Source organism: Eulemur rufifrons, chromosome 6 (assembly GCF_041146395.1).
Source record: "Eulemur rufifrons isolate Redbay chromosome 6, OSU_ERuf_1, whole genome shotgun sequence".
NCBI classification, from domain to species: domain Eukaryota; kingdom Metazoa; phylum Chordata; class Mammalia; order Primates; family Lemuridae; genus Eulemur; species Eulemur rufifrons.
Genome location: NC_090988.1, coordinates 53,232,961 through 53,254,288, shown reverse-complemented (window position 1 = coordinate 53,254,288; position 21,328 = coordinate 53,232,961). Strand labels below are relative to the sequence as shown.

General features: G+C 40.5%; 1 protein-coding gene across 1 annotated transcript in view; it reads left to right on the top strand.

Moving 5' to 3' along the window:
• MRPL48 (mitochondrial ribosomal protein L48) overlaps positions 1 to 13,635 on the top strand; it is a 49,138-nt gene extending 35,503 nt beyond the window's left edge. Inside the window, exons 6-8 of the mRNA XM_069469273.1 lie at positions 9,762 to 9,864; positions 11,092 to 11,181; positions 12,891 to 13,635. Of these exons, the coding sequence (XP_069325374.1) occupies positions 9,762 to 9,864; positions 11,092 to 11,181; positions 12,891 to 12,965 (268 nt within the window). The 3' untranslated portion in view covers positions 12,966 to 13,635. The remainder of the gene's footprint in view (positions 1 to 9,761; positions 9,865 to 11,091; positions 11,182 to 12,890) is intronic.
• Positions 13,636 to 21,328: the final 7,693 nt, after the last annotated feature.

Below are 21,328 nucleotides of genomic sequence, written 5' to 3'. Positions count from 1 at the left end.
CCCTGGCGTGGTCACTCTCCTTCCCCTCCCCCATGCAAATCCCTGGCAACCGCTGATCAGTTTTCTGTCCCTGTGGTTTTAACTTCTCCAGAATTTCATGTAAATAGAATCACACAGTATGTAGCTATTTGTGTCTGGCCTCTTTCACTTAGCATAATGTGTTTGACATTCATCCATGTTTTTACAAGTTTTTTTTTAATTGTGATAAAATACACATAACATGAAGTTTGCCATACTAACCATACATTTTTAAATGTACAGTGTAGTTATATGAAATACATTCATAATGTTGTGCAACCGTCACCACCGTCCACCTCCACAACTCTTCATCTTATAAAACTGAAACTCCATATCCATTAAACAGTAGCTTCTCATTCCTACCTCCCCCCCGACCCCTGGCAACCACCCTTCTACTTTCTGTCTCTGAGTTTGACTACTCTACCTCTTATAAATGGAATCTTGTCTTTTTGTAACTGGTTTATTTCACTTAGCATAATGTCCTCAAAGTTCATCTATATGGTAGCGTATGTCAGAATTTCCTTCATTTTTAAGGCTGAATAATATTACATTATATTTATACACACCACATTTTGCTTAAAACCACTATGAGATACCACTATATACCTATTAAATAGCTTTAAAACAAATTGACAATACCAAGTGCTGACCAGGAAGAGGAGAAATGGTTTATTTGCCATCTGTATATCTTCTTTGATGATGTATCTCTTCAAATCTTTTGTCCATTTTTAAAATTGGAACCAAGTACAGTGGCACAGGCATGTAGTCCCAGCTACTTAGGAGGCTGAGGCAGGAGGATTGGTAGAGCCCAGGAGTTTCAGGCAACATAGCAAGACTATGTCTCTAAAAAAAAAATGAAAAAAAGTTAAAATTGGGTTTTTGAAAAATTATTGCGTTATGAAAATTCTTCATCTGTTTTTAGATACCAGTTCCTTTTCAGATATGTGTTTTGCAAATATTTTTCTCCTTCTATGACTTATTGCCTTCTTAACAGTGTGTCTTTTGTAGAGCAGAAGTTTTTTAAGTCTGATGAAGTTCAGTTTACCAATTCTTTCTTTTATGTTTTGTGCTTTTGGTATCATACCTAAAAATCTGGCTGGGCATCATAGCTCACGCATGTAATCCCAGCATTTTGGGAGGCCGAGACAGGAAGATTGCTTGAGGCCAGGAGTTTGAGACCAGCCTTGGTACTTGTAGCAAGGCTTGCTTCTACAAAAAAATTTTTTTAATTAGCTGGGCATGGTGGTATATGCCTTATAGTCTCAGCTATTTGGGAGACTGAGGCAGGAGGATCACTTGAGCCCAGGAGTTTGAGGTTGCAATGAGCTATGATGATGCAACTGCTCTCTAGCCTGGGCAACAGAGCTAGACCCTGTCTCAATCAGTCAATCAATAATCAATCTATCTGTCTATCTTAGCCTAACCCAAGGTCATAGAGATATTTTCATATGTTTTCTACTAGAAGTTCTATAGTTTTAAGTTTTACATTTACATCAGTGATGCATTTTGAATTATTTTGTATATAATGTGAGACATGGACAAAGTCCTTTTTTTTTTTTTTGCATGTGGATATCCAATTGTTCTAGCACCATTTGTTGAAAAGATTTATTTTCTCCATGAATTATCTTAGCACCTTTGTTGACAATATATTGACCATGTATGTGTGGGCCTATTTCTGGACTCTGTTCTGTTACACTGATTATATATATATGTATCTCCATGCTTACACCAATGCCACACTGTCTTGATTACTGTCAATCCCAACTCCCACCCTCAGTCTCTGGCAATTACGGATCTATTTTCTGTCTCTGTAGTTTTGCCTTTTCCAGAATGACATATAAATGGAATCATACAGTATTTTTCCTTTTGAGTCTGGCTTCTTTCACTTAGCAAAATGCGTTTGAAATTTATCCATGTTGTTACCTATATAAAGTAGTTTGTTACTTTTTGTTGCTGAGTAGCATTTCATTGAAAGGGTGTACCACAGTTTATCCACTCACTGATTCAAGGACATTTGTATCATTTCCAGTTTGTGGCAATTATGAATAAATCCACTATAAATATGTGCAGGTTTTTGTGAGAATGTAAGTTTTCATTTCTCTAGGAGTGTGATTCCTGTGTCAAATGCTAAGTGTAGTATATGTAAATTTATAAGAAACTACCAAACTGTTTTCCAAAGTGGTTGTGCAATTTTACTTTCTCACCAGCAAATTATGAGAGTTCAAGTTCTACATTCCAACTCTCCCTTTAAAATTTATTTTTTAAAAGTGAGTTGATTTAAAAGAAAAATATTTAATAAATAATAGTTTGGATAGTTTGCCATTGTACAAGGTAGTGCATGCCTAATATGTGGATATGGGAAAAATTATACTTTCTTGCTCATTAGATATTAGTATATTCCCATTTTACAGATGTGGAAACCAAGGCCTAGAAGGCCCAAAAGTCACAAAACCAGTAAGTTGCCTCAATTTAAACCCAGTTCTCCCTAACTCCAGTATTATTAGTTCTATAGGGTCTTATTTTAAATCCTTAAGCCAAATTTGAACTTTTAAACCTTTATAACTTAGAGTACAACTGTGCTCAAAGTGCTCTGTAGAAGATTTGATAATAAGCTATGACTTTAGCTCTCACAGCTGACAGTACTTCAATTCTATTAAGCCTAAAATGCGCTTTATCTCTTTCTGATGCCCCAGAGAGTTGGTTGCTCTTTCAGCACTTGACACACACCTCTATCATGTCACTTAGTGCTCTGGGCTGTAATGATCTATTCATGTGTCAGTTCCCCTTCCCTCTGACTGTGCATTCCCTCTAGATTGGGACTGTGTTCTTTGTTTCTTTAGTACTTAGCACAAGACCTGCCACATGGGAGATATTCAGTCATTGTTGAAAGAATGACAGACTCTTGAATATGACTACACAATCCAGTTGTGTGGTGTATATACATTTCCTAAAGTTTAATGACAGTGTTGTTTGTTTGTTTGTTTTGTTGCCGGAGCTAGAGTGCAGTGGTGTCATCGTAGCTCACTGCAACCTCAAACTTCTGGGCTGAAGCAATCCTCCTGCCTCAGCCTCCCGAGTAGCTGAAACTACAGGTGGATGCCACCACGACTGGCTAATTTTTCTATTTTTTGTGGAGACAGGGTCTCACTCTTGCTTAGGCTGGTCTCAAATTCCTGGCCTTAAGCAATCTGCCTGCTTTGGCCTCCCAGAGTGCTAGGATTACAGGTGTGAGCCACCGGGCCCAGCCATGAAAGTGTTTTTAATTAATTCAGAAACTATTAATTGAGCCTCTTCTTGCAATGTGGTAGGCACTACACTCGACATTCTGAATGGAGGATACTAGGGTGAATCTCCCTGATTTCAGGGAGTACATACACATGCAGTACACACACACACAGACATGCACCTACATACATACACACCAGGAGACATAATTATAACATAATGTGGAAGATGATATGTGAAAGACAAAGTGCAAAGAGAGTTCAAGAAGGCAGAGTAGCATAGTAATTTAGAGCAGTGCTTCTCAAGTACCACTCCAAGAAGATATCGGGAGCTTATGCCAAAATGTACATTCATACTTTGCTTCCTTCATGAAGAAAGTCTTGCTGTTAAAAAAAAGAGTTGGCTAAATTAAACAGTATGTTTAGTGACTGGTGTATGCTTCTTATCTTGTCATGAACTGCTGACTTCAGTTTATTAATTGCAGCTTGTCTGTGGACCATACTTAGAATAACAAGTGGCTAAGAGTACAAGCTCTGGAATCAAACTGCCTACATTGAAATTCTGGCTCTACCAGTTATTAGCAATATGACCTTGGGAAATTCTGAATCTCAGTTTCCTTATCTATATAATGGGGATGATAATTTTTCTATTTCTTTAAGTTCTGAAAATTAAATGAACTAGTACATGACAGCACTTAGCATAGACACTGGCACATTGTAAACACTCTGTAACTAATGATATTGTTATTAATAATTAATGAAGAATTTTTTTTCCAGCTGGCAAGGATTACAGATAGCTTCTTAGAGGTTGTGATGGCAAAGAGGCATTAAATGTCATTCACAGAATGTTACTGTCATACCTACAGTGGATCAATTTCTTGGAATAGTGTTTTAAATTTTCAGAAGGATTCTTTAACGATGCTGGTTTTTTGGATGGGCCTGGTGGCTCCTGCCTGTAATCCTAGCACTCTGGGAGGCCAAGGCAGGAGGATCACTTGAGCTCAGGAGTTGAGACCAGCCTGAGCCCTGAGCAAGAGTATGACCCCATCTCCGCCAAAAATAGAAAAAATTAGCCAGGCATGGTGGCACACACCTATAGTCCCAGCTACTCGGGAGGCTGAGGCAGGAGAATTGCTTCAGCCCAGGAGTTTGAGGTTGCTGTGAGCTAGGCTGATGCCTTGGCACCCTAGCCTAGGCAACAGAGCAAGACTCTGTCTCAAAACAAACAAACAAAAAAAAGATTTTGCTTTTAAAAACCTGGCTGTAAAAAGCCCTGGCTGCATTTGAATGAAGGCAGGAAGGCAGTAACATTTGTTGAGCACCAGCTACCACTCTGATAAAGCTAATTACTTTTTCTGTATATTATTTTACTTAATTCAAACAAGCATCTTGTACATAGTGGTTCAAAGCATCAACTCTGGAGCCAGACTGCCTGGGTTTTACTCTTGCTCTGCCACATTCTTACCATGTGACATTGGGCAGTATACTTAACCTCTTTGTGCCTGGTTTCCTCATCTGTAAAATAGGGTTATTAAAAGCACCTACCTAAAAAGACTATAGTGAAAATTGAGGGAGCTAACATATTTAAAGTGCTTAGAACTATGCCCAGCAACTGCTGGCTGCTATTATTATTATTGTTATTATTATAGATGCTTGCCTATAATTCCCATAACTAATAAGTGGCAAGGTCTGGATTTGAATCCCCCCTTTTTTTTCCTACCTCTTGATTCTTCCAGTTCTCCACACAGCATTTAGGGTGATCTTTCTAGAATGGAAATAAGATTATGTCACTCTCCTGCTTAAAATCCTTCGATGGCTTCCTACTCCTTTAGGATCTAAATAAAATTTCTTCATGTGGCTTTCCTTTCTTCACATTTTCTCTCTCTCTACCTCCAGTTACACTGCCTTTGTTTTTGCCTCTTTCTACCTCAGGACCTTTGCATATGCTCCATTTAGACTACTCTTCCCCTTTCAACTAACTATAACCCCTACTTTTTTCTTAGGCATCATCTTGAATTTTACTTCTTGAGGGAACCTCATTAAGTTAGGTCCTTATTAGCTAGGCATGATAGCTCACACCTGTAATCCTAGCACTCTGGGAGGCTGAGGCAGGAGATCACTTGAGGTCAGGAGTTCAAGACCAGCCTGAGCAAAAGCGATACCCCCCCTCTCTACTAAAAATAGAAAAAATTAGGCAGGCATGATGATGCATGCTTGTAGTCCCAGCCACTCAGGAGGCTGAGGCAGGAGGATCACTTGAGCCCCCGGGAGTTGGAGGTTCCAGTGAGCTACGATGATGCCACTGCACTCTAGCCAGGGTGAAAAGTAAGACTCTGTCTCAAGGGGAAAAAAAGGTAGGTCCTTACGTTATATATTTAGAAGTAATGGGTATATAACTTCTCTTTCATAACATGTGTTATTTATCTTGTAATTCCTTGACTATTATTGGTCTTTCCTATTAGACTTTAAGCTCTGTAAAGCAAGGACTCTTTCTGTCTTCATTAGTGGTCTAACCCTAAGACTTTGCCAAGTGCCTGACACATAGTAAGCACTGAATAAATATTTTTTGATTTGGATCAAATCCTAACAGACATGGACATGATTCCTAGAACAGCAGAATGAACAATGTGCTGGTTTTTGCTTCTTTCCTGGCTCTTTGCTGCAAATAGCTCAGAGCATGAAGAGCTGTTTGTTTTTAGCAACTCACTTCTTTGCATTGATTGAGGTTTTCAGACTATTGTTAGGCATTCTGACTGCCCAGCTTTTCAGAGATGAAATTCTTTTTTTCTGACTTTCATTTCATCTTGATCCATTTTTCCTCTGGGAGTGGGGGTGGGATATAGAGATGATGGCTGTAACCTTGAGATGAAATTGGGCTAGACAGCAGTATGCCAGCTTTTGTTCTTTAAATGGTTTGCGCTGCTTCTCACCCAGGAGGGGAAGAGAGGAAGAGGCTTCTCATGCCAGTCCCTTAATTTATCTTCATCCCTTGCTGAGCAGCTGCCTGAGGAGATGGAAATCTTACTCATCTGGGAGCAACTTCCAAGCCTGAATTTGAACCAGCCCCTGTGCTCTGCAGAGAGTAAAAGCATCACCCAGCATCACTTGCTATGAGGCCACTCTTTCCTTTTAAAAAATATACTTAAATTTTTTTTAAATTGAGATATAACTTATATAAAGTGAAGTTCACAGGTTCTGAGTTCCCCAACACCCCAGCAAATTCCGTTGTGTCCCTTTCCAAGCAATACTCCGCAAAGGTAGCACTATTTTGCCATGTTAGGTTGACTGTTGAAATCCTAATCTTTCATTTCTCTCCTTTTGTTTTTACTTTCTGATCATCCAAGCAATGTTTTTTTTTTTTTGTTTTTGTTTTTTTTTTTTTTTGAGACAGAGTCTCACTCTGTTGCCCAGGCTAGAGTGAGTGCCGTGGTGTCAGCCTAGCTCACAGCAACCTCAAACTCCTGGGCTCAAGCGATCCTCCTGTCTCAGCCTCCCGAGTAGCTGGGACTACAGGCATGCACCACCATGCCCGGCTAATTTTTTCTATATATATATATTTTTTTAGCTGTCCATATAATTTCTTTCTATTTTTAGTAGAGATGGGGTCTCGCTCTTGCTCAGGCTGGTCTCGAACTCCTGAGCTCAAACGATCCGCCCACCTCGGCCTCCCAGAGTGCTAGGATTACAGGCGTGAGCCACCACGCCCGGCCCCAAGCAATGTTTATTGCAGAAAATTTGGAAAGCACAGAAAAGTGTAGATACTAAAGAAAAATAGCCTGCACTCTGACCACTCAAAGGCTTGTTATACTTTGAAATGACCAGAGTTCCCAGTATTTCTTTATCAGACAATGTCTGGGCTGGGTGCGGTGGCTCACGCCTGTAATTCTAGCATTCTGGGAGGCTGAAGCAGGAGGATTGTTCAAGGTCAGGAGTTCGAGCCCAGCCCAAGCAAGAGCGAGACCCCCGTCTCTACTAAAATTAGAAAGAAATGATCTGGCCAACTAAAAATATATATAGAAAAAATTAGCCGGGCATGGTGGCACATGCCTGTAGTCCCAGCTACTCGAGAGGCTGAGGCAGTAGGATCGCTTGAGCCCAGGAGTTTGAGGTTGCTGTGAGCTAGGCTGATGACATGGCACTCTAGCCTGGACAACAGAGCGAGACTCTGTCTCAAAAAAAAAATAAATAAAAATAAATAAATAAAAAACCAATGTCTGGCTTTCTGTTTGTTCTCTTTGAGGCACGCTGGTGCCTCCTTGCCTTTGTAGATACTGCTGCACTTTCTTGGAATGCCCTCCAGACAAACATCTGTACTCATTGTTTACATCTTGATAAATCACTGCCTCACCTTCGACTCCTTTCCTGAACCCCCCTCTCTCTTTCTAGTCCCTATAATATTCGGCACATACCTATTATTCTCTTTGTCTTATTGTTGTACAGATGTTTGTGTACTCACCTACCTTTCCAAAACACTTGTAGTGAGCTCCTCAAAGCATAGACTTCATATTGCCCACCATAGGGCCTAGAACAGAACAGTAAATGTTTGTTGAATGGATTAATAAATGAGCAAATCAATTAAATCTTGCCAGAACTGTTAAAGAAGAAAACCTATGATTAGTGGCAGGAATGGACAACTCTCACTTTAGTTGGTCAGTCTTATCTGCAGAATGACAAAAAGGAAAAATAGTATTTTAGAGTGCTTTTTAGTTTTCCGAAAGCTTTAAACATAATTATTTTATTTGATCTTCCATAAAAAGTCTATGATTGTATCCCCATTTTTTTTTATGTTGGGAGGTTATTACTGTATTTGAATTGGAAGAAGAGGAGATCAGACATTGTGCTACAAAGTGGGAGGGGATGTTATTTATAGAGCCTACATGAAAGAGTTTGTAATACCCAGCATTTACTGACTATTTAGGAGGGCAAGGGACCTGACATTTGTGGGCATAGTGTACCAGGCAAATTACTTATGTAATCTCATTTAATCATTGCAAAACCCTAGGCATTAGGTTTTTTTTTTTTAATTTATTTATTATTCTTTTCTTTAAAGAGATGGGGTCTCGCTCTGTCACCGAGGCTATAGTGCTGTGGCATGATCATAGCTCACTGCAGCCTTGAACTCCTGGGCTCACAAACCCTGGGCTCCTGAGTAACTGGGACTATAGGCGTGCACCACCATGTCTGGCTGATTTTTTAAATTTTTTGTAGAGACAGGATCTTGCTATATTGCCCAGGCTGGTCTCAAATTCCTGGCCTTAAGGAATCCTCCTGCCTAGGCTTCCTAAAGTGCTAGGATTATAGACATGAGCCACCATGCCTGGCCCTGGCTGATTTAAAAAAAAAAAAAACTTTTTTAGAGATAGGGTCTTGCTATGTTGAATTAGGTTTTACTATTCTCATTTTATAGCTGAAGAAATTGAGACTCAGAAAGCTGAATTAATTTGTCTAAGTTCAAATAGGTAATAAGTAGCAGAGCCAATATTTAAATCTAGGACTGTCATGGCTCTAATCCATTTTCTATTACTCTAAACTTCGTTTTGTAGATGTCCATGTATAGAGGGACATGCCCCTTGTTATTATGTGATGAAACTTTGTGAGGCATGAAAACTGAAGAATCCTCCTGTCATTATTATTTATTTTCAGTTTCATGAACTTTTTGATAACATGAACATAACACTAATGCCCTATTTTTATGTAGCCATTAGTCTAGTCCTGTCTCATCACCATACCCGATTCTCACAATTGTCTATTGATATAGGCCAAGTTGTAATTGTATTTATACATGAAGAAACTGAGGCCCAGAGGGAGAAGTGAATATTGCTAATAAGTGGCAGGGCCAACACTTGACCCCAATTTCAGTGTTCTTTTCACTGCAGCATGTATAATAGATTTGCTGAAGCTGGTTATAGTAAGCATGGACTCTACAACAGTGCTTCTCAACACAGGAGATGTTACCCCTCAGGGGACAATTAATAATGTCTGGAGATAATTTTGATTGTCACCACTTGGGGGACACTGCAGGCATCCAGTGGGTAGAGCCTAGGGGTGTACAGGCCAGCCCCCACAACAAAGAATTATCTGGTCCAAAATGTCAGTAGCACTATGGTTGAGAGATCCTGTTCTAGAACAATTGAGTTTCATGCCTTATTTCTCCAGAACAGATGGAATACTCGAGGTTAGCCTCCAAAGCATACCTAGTGATGAGCTTGATTCTTTTAGAACTGGCTATTCTTCAATAGCAGCAAATATGTATTAATCACCAGGTTTTATTCATAATATTGTATTAAGCATGATTACGGATGCAGAAAGGCATTAGACATGGTCTGTTCACCCAGGGAGTTTAGAGACTTCTGGAGGAGGTAAAGGGGATCTGGGTACTTCCTTCCTGATTGCAGGTAAGCATCCCCTATTCCAGGAGCTACTGCATGCAGTAGTGGCTGTGCTCATGGACTACCCTGATTGACGTGCTGCTGCTGACTTAAGTGAACTCTCCCAGTAACTGACTCTTGCTTTCTACAGTTACGCGATGCCTACCAAAACCATGGAGGTGATGCGGCTGCCGGACCAAGGCAGCAAAATGGTCCTGGACTCAGTCCTTACTACTCATGAGCGAGTGGTTCAGGTAGGCATTGAAGGAGAACCTGAAATGTATTTGCCTCTCCTAGTGCTTCTTTCTGTCCATTTTTTCTCCTTCTGTCAAGCCCTTTTCTTCCGCTTGCCTGCCACTTGAATGATGCTCTTCTCTAGGATTCAGTTCTGGACCCCTTCATCTCTCCTTTTATAATACCTTCCCCCGTGCAATCTCATTCATTTCCCTGGCCTCAGTGACCATCATTATATACCGATAATATATATACACACACATATACACACGCACATATTTATACACACACACACACACGTACACACACATATATATAGTCCTGATCTGTTAGGTGAGCTTCAGACCTGATACCCCCTTGTCTACTAGACTTTTGCACTTGGATGTTCCACAGGTGTCCTCCCTACACTCAGTGTATGCAAAATTAACTATAGAGTAACTGATTCTCCTCTTTTCCTATAATTCTCTCCACCTTTGAGCCTAATATGTGACCCTTCTTTGTCCTTTGATATCCATTCATTTACCAAATTCTATAGCTTCTACCTCCTAAAAATCTTTCAGATCCATCTTACTTCACTTTACCCCCATACCAATGTGATCATGTCATTTTCCTGCTTAAAACACTTCACATCCCATTCACTTCAGCTGCGTTATGGAGCTACTTTTAATTCCCTAACACTGTTGTGCCTCAACATGTTACTGAATGCTGTTTCCTCTGCCTTAAAAACCCTCCACACTACTGTTGAATTTCACCAGTTTATTCTTGTTTTTCTTCAAGACTCCACCCAGATGTTACCTCTTCTGGAAGCTTTCTTTGGCCTTCTCTGATTGAGTTGGATAGGTATTTCTCTTCTGGGTTCTCACAATCCCCTGCCTGCCCTTTCATCACACATCTGATTCACCTCTGACATCTTAGCACAGGGTCTGACACCAGTCAGGTACTGGTCTATATGGGCAAACCTGTGTTGAATCAGAAATTCAGTCTGGACTTGATAACTTCTTGGTCCAGTTATCATGTCCATTGCCTATAAGAGCAGATATTTGCAGTGGCCATCTCAGCAAGAAAACACCTGGGCAGATGGCAAAATAAATCCTGTAGAGACCAGGCTCTAAAACCAGCCTTTGGTGTTAATCCTATAGCTTAGGGCTCTCCAGCTACCCAGAAGCTGGCATTTGAGCCTGTGCCATGTCTGCCCAATCACCTAGCTTTCAGCTCCCTCCCTTAGAGCATCTTCTTTCATTTTGCAGATCAGCGGTTTGAGTGCTACGTTTGCAGAGATTTTCTTGGAAATAATCCAAAGCAATCTTCCTGAAGGAGTCAGATTGTCAGTGAGGGAGGTAGGTACTAGTTTGGGAAAAGGCCTTGTAGTGGCCTACTTTTGCTCAAAATAAGAATAACCACATCTGGACTCCCTCATTTTAGAAACAACAGAGAGATGTGAATAATTTAGCCCAAGTAATAAGCAGGAAAAATGTACAATCTGATGGCACCCTGATATCATTCTGAGGCATCAGGGATGATGCTTTATGGACCACAGGACCTCACTTTCATCAAAGCATCCTGATGTTAGGAGTGAGCCCATGACACTCCAAAATTCTCTCTTTTCAGGCAGTTGTGTAGTAGAAAGAACATGGTTTAAGATTATATACAGTATAATAAATCAGAACACAAACAGGAGAACGTACTTTAGAAAGAAGTTTCCTGGACCTTGAAGGCTTGACTGTAGCCTGACTGAATATATTCAGTAAAGAATGCCAGTCAGAAGGATGTTTAGCCAGGCATGGAAAACTTGCAAAACATTAGGAACCTTGGCCTAAATACTGAGTATTCAGGTCCAGGTGCCAAGATGATCCTTCTCATGACACAGATACATCGGGTCATCTTAGACTGCTACCATTTGCTTCATCCAGCCTCTCTTGTTCTGAGTCCGTACTTGTCAAGCTTTTTCTGGTTAGTATTTGGGTTTCACATAGATCTATGTACAGGGAGAGAATGTGCTGGTCATGCTGACTTAGAATATTCCAGTCCCTGTGAGTGTTATTTTCTATTGTAAATGGACAATTTTGACATTCTCTCTGTCTCTCTCTCTCCATTTTTTTTTTTTTTTTGAGACATAGTCACTCACTCTGTTGCCCTGGCTAGAATGCAATGGCGTCATCATAGCTCACTGCAACCTCAAACTCCTGGGCTCAAGTGATCCTCCTGCCTCAGCTTCCTGGGTCGCTGGGACTACAGGCACAATCCACCACACCCAGCTAATTTTTTAATTTTTTGTAGAGTTGGGGTCTCACTCTTGCTCAGGCTGGTCTCAAACCCCTGACCTCAAGTGATCCTCCTGCCTCAGTCTCCCAGAGTGCTAGGATTACAGGCATGAGCCACTGTGCCCAGCCTCTCTCTCTTTCTTTCTTTCTTTTTTTTTTTTTGTTGAGACAGAGTCTCACTCTGTTGTCCGGGCTAGAGTGCCATGGCGTCAGCCTAGCTCACAGCAACCTCAAACTCCTGGGCTTAAGCAATTCTTCTGCCTCAGCCTCCCGAGTAGCTGGGACTACAGGGATGTGCCACCATGCCCGATTAATTTTTTTTTTCTATATATATATTTTTTTAGCTGTCCAGATAATTTCTTTCTATTTTTTTAGGAGAGATGGGGTCTCGCTCTTGCTCAGGCTGGTCTCGAACTCCTGACCTCGAGCCATCCTCCCGCCTCGGCCTCCCAGAGTGCTAGGATTACAGGCATGAACCACCACGCCTGGCCTCTCTGTCTTTCTTAAAATGCCTCTATTGTGATTGTTATAGCATTTTGGTATTAATTCTTTATATATCTGTCTTCCCTCACCAGACTATAAGTTCATTGAAAGCAAGGAGGATGTCTGATTCAACTTTGAGTCCTTGGTACCTAATACAAGTCTGCTACATAGTAGATAATAAAAGTTAGTGGAACCCAAATCATTCTCTACAGAGCTAGCTTATGGGCCCTTTTTAGATGCTGCACATATTTGGGTAACTAAAAGCTCTTCAGTAATTTCCACTTTTTTTTTCTTCTCCCTAGCACACTGAAGAAGACTTCAAGGGAAGGTTCAAAGCTCGGCCAGAACTGGAAGAACTGTTGGCCAAATTGAACTAGCTATTACAGACCTGCAGTATGCCAGCACTGGTCATCTTGAGTGCCAAGGAGAGGACCTTCCTGGGTAGTCAGAGTTAAGCAGGAGAACTTGACCCTGGGATTTCATAACTTCCCATTCCCACAGCCAGGAATGCCTTCTCTCCTCTGTGGCATGGCTGTGCTTGCCAGTTGTTACCACTAACTCTAGTTATCCTCCATCTAATAAAAATGTGCTGCTGAGTGTGTATGTGTGTGTGAGTGTGAGTGTGAAGTTGGCCCATTTGGAGGAGTATCTTTAAGAGATTGTATTTTCTCTTTGCCTGGTACTTTAGCACAGAAGCATGTTCCCCTTCTGTCTTTCTCCACCTAGAGCAAATTCATCCTTTAAAGCAATCTGCCATGGAGTCCTGTAGTAAAGCAGAAGATCATAATGTAAGTAAATGCTCTATGGGTGGAAGTCATGGAAAGAGATTTTTGGCTTTGTTTTAAAAACTCTCCAGATAGAACTGCAGTCTGTCCATAAGTGAAATAAATTGCTTTGTGGGGTAGTGACTTATCATAAGTATTCAGATAGAAGTTACATAACTGCTAATTAAGTTTGCCTGGAATGAGTTTAAGTAAAGAATTGAAAGTTGATTTTGGTCAGGGGTCAACAAACTACTGCCCATGAACCAGAATCCCATCCACTGCCTGTTTGGTTGTTTAAAATAATTTATTGAGGTGAAATTTATATACCACAAAATTAAGCATTTTAAAATGAATAATTCAGTGGCATTTAGTACATTTGTTGTACTAAATAGATGCAACTGCCATATCTATCTAGTTCCAAACCCCACTCCCTGTTTTAATAAATAAAGGTTTATTGGGGGCCGGGCGCAGTGGCTCACACCTGTAATCCTAGCACTCTGGGAGGCCGAGGCGGGTGGATCGCTCAAGGTCAGGAGTTCGAGACCAGCCTGAGCAAGAGGAGACCCCGTCTCTACTAAAAATAGAAAGAAATTATCTGGCCAACTAAAATATATATAGAAAAAAAAAAAATTAGCCGGGCATGGTGGCGCATGCCTGTAGTCCCAGCTACTCGGGAGGCTGAGGCAGTTGGATCGCTTAAGCCCAGGAGTTTGAGGTTGCTGTGAGCTAGGCTGACGCCACGGCACTCATTCTAGCCAGGGCAACAAAGCAAGACTCTGTCTCAAAAAAAAAAAAAAAAAGGTTTATTGGATCAGAGCCATGCTCATGCAATGCTACAACAGCAGAGTTGAGTAGTTGTATATATATTGCCCCCATATCACATGGGCAATGGGCAATGTCACATAGGTCCCATTTAGGAACCTAGAAAACTCAGTGGTCTTTTCCAGTTGCTCAGTTTTCCTTGTTATTGACATGTGGAAGCAGAAATCAGGATATTATAAATTGACAAGATATTGGAGCTGAAGGACCTTAGGACCCAGCCAGCCTGTCTCTTTTAGCAAGTGCGGGTTAGGGGCCAATGGAGGGCAGTGCCCAAGGCCACAGGGCATCTCATTGGCAGAGGCAGCAGGATTCAGATCTCTTGATTCCTAGTCCATCCCTTCCCATCACATCACTGAGGGATGAGTCAGGCTTACTTCTCTTACACAGGAGGAAACTGGATTCTGTCACGTTGGAGCTCTTGTGTCACTGACCTAGTTGATGATTTATCCTCTTCACCAGAGTCAGAGGGCTTTTGTTGCTCCTGATTAGTTTGCCTTGAGACAAATGGAATTTCTCTTCATGTCTTATCCTTGTAAGAGCGACTGGAGATATTCTGATTGCTAGAACCTCAGCATTACAAAACAATTATAAGCTTCATTTGGTTCTCTTAGAGTGAGGCCCAGAGGGAAATGGATGTTCTTAGGATCACATGGCAGTGTAATCAAATAGAACACAAGTCTCCTGGCTCTAGGTTGAAAATACTCTCCATCCCTCAGACAACCTATTATAAGAGGCAGACAAACCTGGATTGTGCCTAGCTTCTACATTTATTAGTTTTGAGGCCTCTGCTGAGTTATTTTTAACCTCACTGAACCTCAGATTTCTGATCTGTAAAATGGGGATAATCCCTTTTTAGGGGTTTGAGATGGAAATAATTTATATAACGGGCTACCAAATGGTCAGTAAATGTTAGATTTCCTTTCCTTCTAAAATTCTTCAGCATCCTTTCTAAAAAGATTTTTTTTTTCATTGAGGTATAATTTATATGCAGTGAAACATACAGATCTTAAGTATATATTTGATCAGTTTTGAATGAAAATTCACCTACTCATGAAACCCACAGTTCTATCAAGGTAAAGAACATTTCCATCACCCCAGAAAGTTCCCTCATATTCTTTTTTTTTTTTTTTTTTTTTTTTGAGACAGAGTCTCACTCTGTTGCCCAGGCTAGAGTGCCCTGGCGTTAGCCTAGCTCACAGCAACCTCAAACTCCTGGGCTTAAGTGATCTTCCTGCCTCAGCCTCCCATGTAGCTGGGACTACAGGCATGCGCCACCATGCCCGGTCAATTTTTTTCTATATATATTTTTAGTTGTCCAGATAACTTCTTTCTATTTTTAGTAGAGATGGGGCCTCATTCTTGCTCAGGCTGGTCTTGAACTCCTGACCTTGAGTGATCCTCCCGCCTCGGCCTTCCAGAGTGCTAGAATTACAGGTGTGAGCCACCACGGTGGCCCCTCATATTCTTTTATAGTCATTCTCCCCCAGAAGCAACGACTAATCTCATTTCTATTGCCATACATTAGTTTTGCCTATCTAATACTACAGATGAATGAAATATAATATAGTATGCACTCTTTTGTATCTGACTTCATTCAGCATAATGTTTTATTCATTGTGTTACATGTATCAATAGTTCGTTCCTTCAGGATACTTTTAATTTTGAATGCCCCAGTTAGAGTTAAACTATTCCTAGTAGTGCCATGAAAGCACGAGGGATAAGCAGGAGAGAAGAGAGGGAGTATCACTGGATTGGGAAAGATGAGTTCTAGTCCTGGCTGTGTCAATATATAACCTTTGGAAGCCATCTTGAGCAAAAAGAACAAAACTGGAAAAATCACATTAGCTGACTTCAAATTATACTACGGAGCCATAGTAACCAAAACAGCATGGTACTGGCATACGAACAGACACAGACCAATGGAACAGAATAGAGAACCCAGAAATAAATCCACACATCTACAGTGAACTTATCATCGACAAAGGTGCCAAGAATGTACAGTAGGGAAAGGACATTCTCTTCAATAAATGGTGCTGGCAAAACTGGATATCCATATGCAGAAGAATGAAACTAGAACTCTAATTTCTTGCCATATACAAAAATCAAATCAAAATAGATTAAAGACTTAAACCTAAGACCTGAAACAATGAAACTACTAAGAGAAAACATTGGGGAAACACTTCAGGACATTGGTCTGAGCAAGGACTTCTTGAGTAATAACACCAAAGCACAAGCAAGCAAAGCAAAATTAAACAAATGGAATCACATCAAACTAAAAAGCTTCTGCACAGCAAAGGAAACAATTAACAACCCACAGAATGGGAGAAAATATTTGTAAACTGTCCATATGACAAGGGATTAATAACTAGAATATATAAGGAGCTCCAACAACTCTGTAAGAAAAAATCAAATAATCCAATTAAAAATGGACAAAAGATCTAAGTAGATATTTCTCAAAAGAAGACAGAAAAATGGCCAACAGGTGTATGAAAAAATGCTCAACATCATTAGTGATCAGGGAAATGCAGATCAAAACTACAAAGAGATACCATCTCAGCCCAGTTAAAATGGCTTTTATTAAAAAGCCAGGCAATAACAAACCCTTGTACACTATTGGTGGGAATATAAATTAGTGTAACCACTATGGAGAACAGTATGGAGGTTCCTCAAAAAACTAAAACTAGAACTACCATATGACCCAGCAATCCCACTGATGGGTATATATCCAAAGGAGGGGAATTCAGCATATCAAAAAGCTATCTACACTCCCATGTTTACTGCAGCACTATTCACAATAGCCAATATTTGGAATCAACCTAAATGTCCATCAACAGATGAATGGATAAAGAAATTGTGGTATATATACACAATAGAATATTATGTAGCCACAAAAAAGAATGAAATCCTTTCATTTGCAACAACATGGATAAATAGAACTGGAGAACATTATGTTAAGTGAAATAAGCCAAGCACAGAAAGACAAATCTCACATGTTCTCACTCATATGTGTGAGCTAAGTATTAAAAACAATCTCTTGAAGATAGAGAATAGAATGATGGTTACCCAGTGGCAGGGAGAGGGGGGATAAAGTGGAGATGGCTAATGGGTATAAAATTATAGTTAGACAGATAGAATGAACAATATTTGCTAGCACAACAAAGTGACTATAATCAACAATAAGTTAGGGTATACTTTAAAATAACTAAAAAAATAGAATTGGAATGTTGCTAATACAAATGATAAATGCCTGAGGTGATGAATATCCCAATTACCCTGATTTGATTAATTCACATTGTATGCCTTTATCAAAATATCACATGTACCCTATAAAGATATATGACTATTACATAGCCATAATAATTAAAAATTGTTTTAAAAATTTAAATTAAAAAAAATAACATTTGGGATAAACTATTTTAGTCTTCATCTTATAGATGAACTGGCCCAGGGAGGGAAAGAGACTTGTTCAAGGTCACCTAGTTAGCCAGTGACAGAGAGGGGATAGTTCAAGGTCACTCAATTCCTGGTTCAGTGCGTATTACTGAAATTTTTAGAAATGAATTTTGTTTTTAGAAATGAATTTTTAAGTAGATCATTAACTTTCAAGAAGGGCAGAATGCCTGTGTCAAATGGGCAGTTTTCCTGGTTAAGTCCAGCAGATTCCTCACTTCATGCTTTAGTCCCTTTCCTCTAGGTGAGGATGCCTTGTTCCTCCGCCATGGAAGCCTGAAAATGGCAAGCTGTGGATTCTGAAAGAGTATATTTTAGTCACAGAGAAAGAAATGAAATCTGGGTATTTTGGCCATTTGGACACTAGCGATGTTGAGACCCCTGGTCCACTCTGTCTAGGATACTTAAGGTCCTCTCTGTTTGTACTGTACTTAAGGAAGGAAAGCTTTCTGAGCATGTATTGGGCATGGTTAGAACTAGACCTGCTGGGGAGACACTGCAGACAGAGGTACCCAATGTGTCTTGTGTTTGTTTCATTTGTACTTTGATCTCTTTGTGATCTTTTTGTCTTCACATGTCTGATCTTCCTGAAGAATCTGAAATGATTCATTTGGCTATTATAATCCCCCTAGAATAACTTTCATTCTCAGATATTTCAGCTCATTTTAGAGAATCAGCTCACTGTTTAGACCAAATGCCCAGGCTCTAAAGAATGAGAAGTCTTCAAAAGGTAATGGCTGAGAAGGGAAGAATCCCTCCTACTTCCTCTGCCTGTTTTAAGTCCTTGCTGGAGTAGCTGTGGGAGCCCCAGCATTCTCTACAGAAGGAAAGTATAAGGGTACAATCTGGACTCCTTCCAGTTCTCTTTGGATTTCTAAAGTCAGCAGCTCAAGGACTTAGTCTGGCCACTTTACCTGAGGGAGGGGAGGAGGAGTGTCTTCTTACTCATCTTGCAAAACACCTTACAGTGCACCTTTGTACTGAGCACAAGGCCAAGTCCCCAGCCAAGAACCTTGCAGGCAAGATCTAAGCCATGAGTCTTCCCTAAGCCTAGCCAAGAGAGGCATCCTGCCAAGAAGTCTCTCCACTCATCCCTGACACCAAGCCTCTCTGCAGAGGCAACCCAGAGCTGCCAGAGGTAGGTGTAGATTGTGTAGAGCCAGGCATGAACCACTTGAAATTGCAGCCCCATGGCTGCAAAGCTGACAGACTAAAGAAAAACATACCAATCTAGATCACTGTGGGAAACTTGCATTGGTTCATTTTCTTTTTGCAAAGAGCTAAGTAATATTTACATAGTCAATGTGGTTACTCACTGTGTGTTAAGCACTGTATTAGGCACTGGATGCTTGCAAAACAGCACAGAGGAGCGACAGCCTGGGCTTTATATCGAGACACACCTGGAGTCCAATCCCCAGTCTGACCTTTATTTCCTTCTCTGTAATGGGAGTGAATGCAGTGCTGGGAGGATTAGATTAGATAATGGAACTCGGGACAGTCACCGGTGCACACAGTAATAGTGATGATGATAATAGCTAACGTTCACTGAACGCTTACTATGTGCCAGTGTGCCAGATACTGTGTCTAAGCCCTTTATCAATATTAAATTATTCTTTTTTTTTTTTTTTCAGGGAGACAGGATCTCACTCAGTCACCCAGGCTGGAGTACAGTGGTCAGATCATAGCTCTGCGTAACCTTGACCTCCTGGGCTCAAATGACCCTCCCGCCTCACCTTCCCAAAGTGCTGGGATTACATGCCTGGCCTTAACTCATTCTTTCAATGACCTTTGAGGAAGGTCTACATTTATTGGTTTTTGAGGCTTGTATATGCATTTTTACAGAAGAGAAAACAGGTCCTGAGGTGTTACAGAACTTGCCCAGTCACACAGCTAGTGGGATTTGAAGGTAGCACATCATAGGGACTGAAAGCACTCTGGAACTGGATTGCCTGAGTGAAATGCCCAGTAATATTAGTTATAATCGTTCAATAAATAGTAACAACTTTTACTGTTAGCTATTTATGTTTCATTCCCTCTTTTAATTCTCTTAGTAGGCCTACGAAATAGGAATTATCCCCATTTATTTGAGGAAACAAGCTTGGGTGGCAACAGAGCCCTCTTTGCCTTATCAAATACATTCTGTGATGTGACCCACCTAGTGGATGGCTCCTGTTAGAGCAAAAGTCCTGCAAAACTTGCTTGCTCCACTTTGCGGGTTTGGAAACCATTCCTCCTGCTAAGGATGTCCTTTCCTTTTTTTTTTTTTTTTTTGAGGCAGAGTCTTGCTCTGTTGCCCAGGCTAGAGTGCCATGGCGTCAGCCTAGCTCACAGCAACCTCAAACTCCTGGGCTCAAGCGATCCTTCTGCCTCAGCCTCCTGAGTAGCTGGAACTACAGGTATGCACCACCATGCCCGGCTAATTTTTTTCTATATATTTTTAGTTGTCCAGCTAATTTCTTTCTATTTTTTTAGTAGAGACGGGGTCTCGCTCTTGCTCAGGTTGGTCTCAAACTCCTGAGCTCAAACGATCCGCCCACCTTGGCCTCCCAAGTGCTAGGATTACAGGCGTGAGCCACAGCGCCCAGCCTAAGGATGTCATTTCATGCTTCTCTCTGCTAATATCACCCATCCTCCCCCATGGCCTATTATTTTTATTTTTGTTAGAGACAGGATCTTGCTCTTTCATCCAGGCTAGAGTGCAGTGGCAAGATCATAGCTCACTGTAACCTCGAATTCCTGGGGTCAAGCAATCCTCCTGCCTCAGCCTCCGAAGTAGTTGGGACTACAGTTGCCACCATGCCTGGCTATTAAAAAAAATTTTTTTGTAGAGATGGGGTCTCCCTATGTTGCCCAGGCTGGGATTCTTTTTAATTACACAAATTAATACATAGATACATTCCTGTTATAAAAGATTTGAATATATAAGCAAGTATAGTCCTTATTGATGGAAACTTACATTGTGACCCTTTATTGATTATTATAAACAATGCTGCATTCAAGCTTTCGGGTGACTGGAAAAAAAACTGCATAATTATTTTAATAAGAGGAAAACAATGCTGCAATGAACATTATAGTATATATATCTTATAAAAATATATTTCTAGAGGATCCCTGAAAGAGGAATTACTCCTTGAATATTTAAAATAGTAATAGATCCCACCAAATTGCCCTCCAAAAGCTTTACTCATTTATGATCCCTTTAATAGTATGAGTGTGCCTATTTCTCCTCATCCTTACCAATATGGGTCATTATAAATACGTCTAATTTTTATCAGTAGAATCAGCTAATGATACTTTGTTTTTAAACCCAAGATTTCTGTTTATCTGTGATGTAGAACATATTTACATTTTCCTATTTTGGGGCATATTTGTTCACTTTTCAATCAAGCTATGTGCCTTTTTTTTTTTTTTTTTTCTGATTTCTAGGTACTTTTTATTTATTCTGGATGGTGATCCTGTTATATGTTACGAATGGGTCATGTCTGCTTCATCTGTAAAGGCTCAACTCTTCAGACTCTTGCTGACAACTCCAGTGCACACTGCTGGCTCCCTCTGATGACCCACAGCACTAAGCACATGGACCCACAGAGACACATCTTTCTATATTTACCTGGTCATCTCCTTCAGTCTGAGGGCTGAAAGAGGATTTTGTTGGTTAAACTCTTCATCTCCTCTCTCTTTTTTCTTTCCCTCTCCCCCAAATA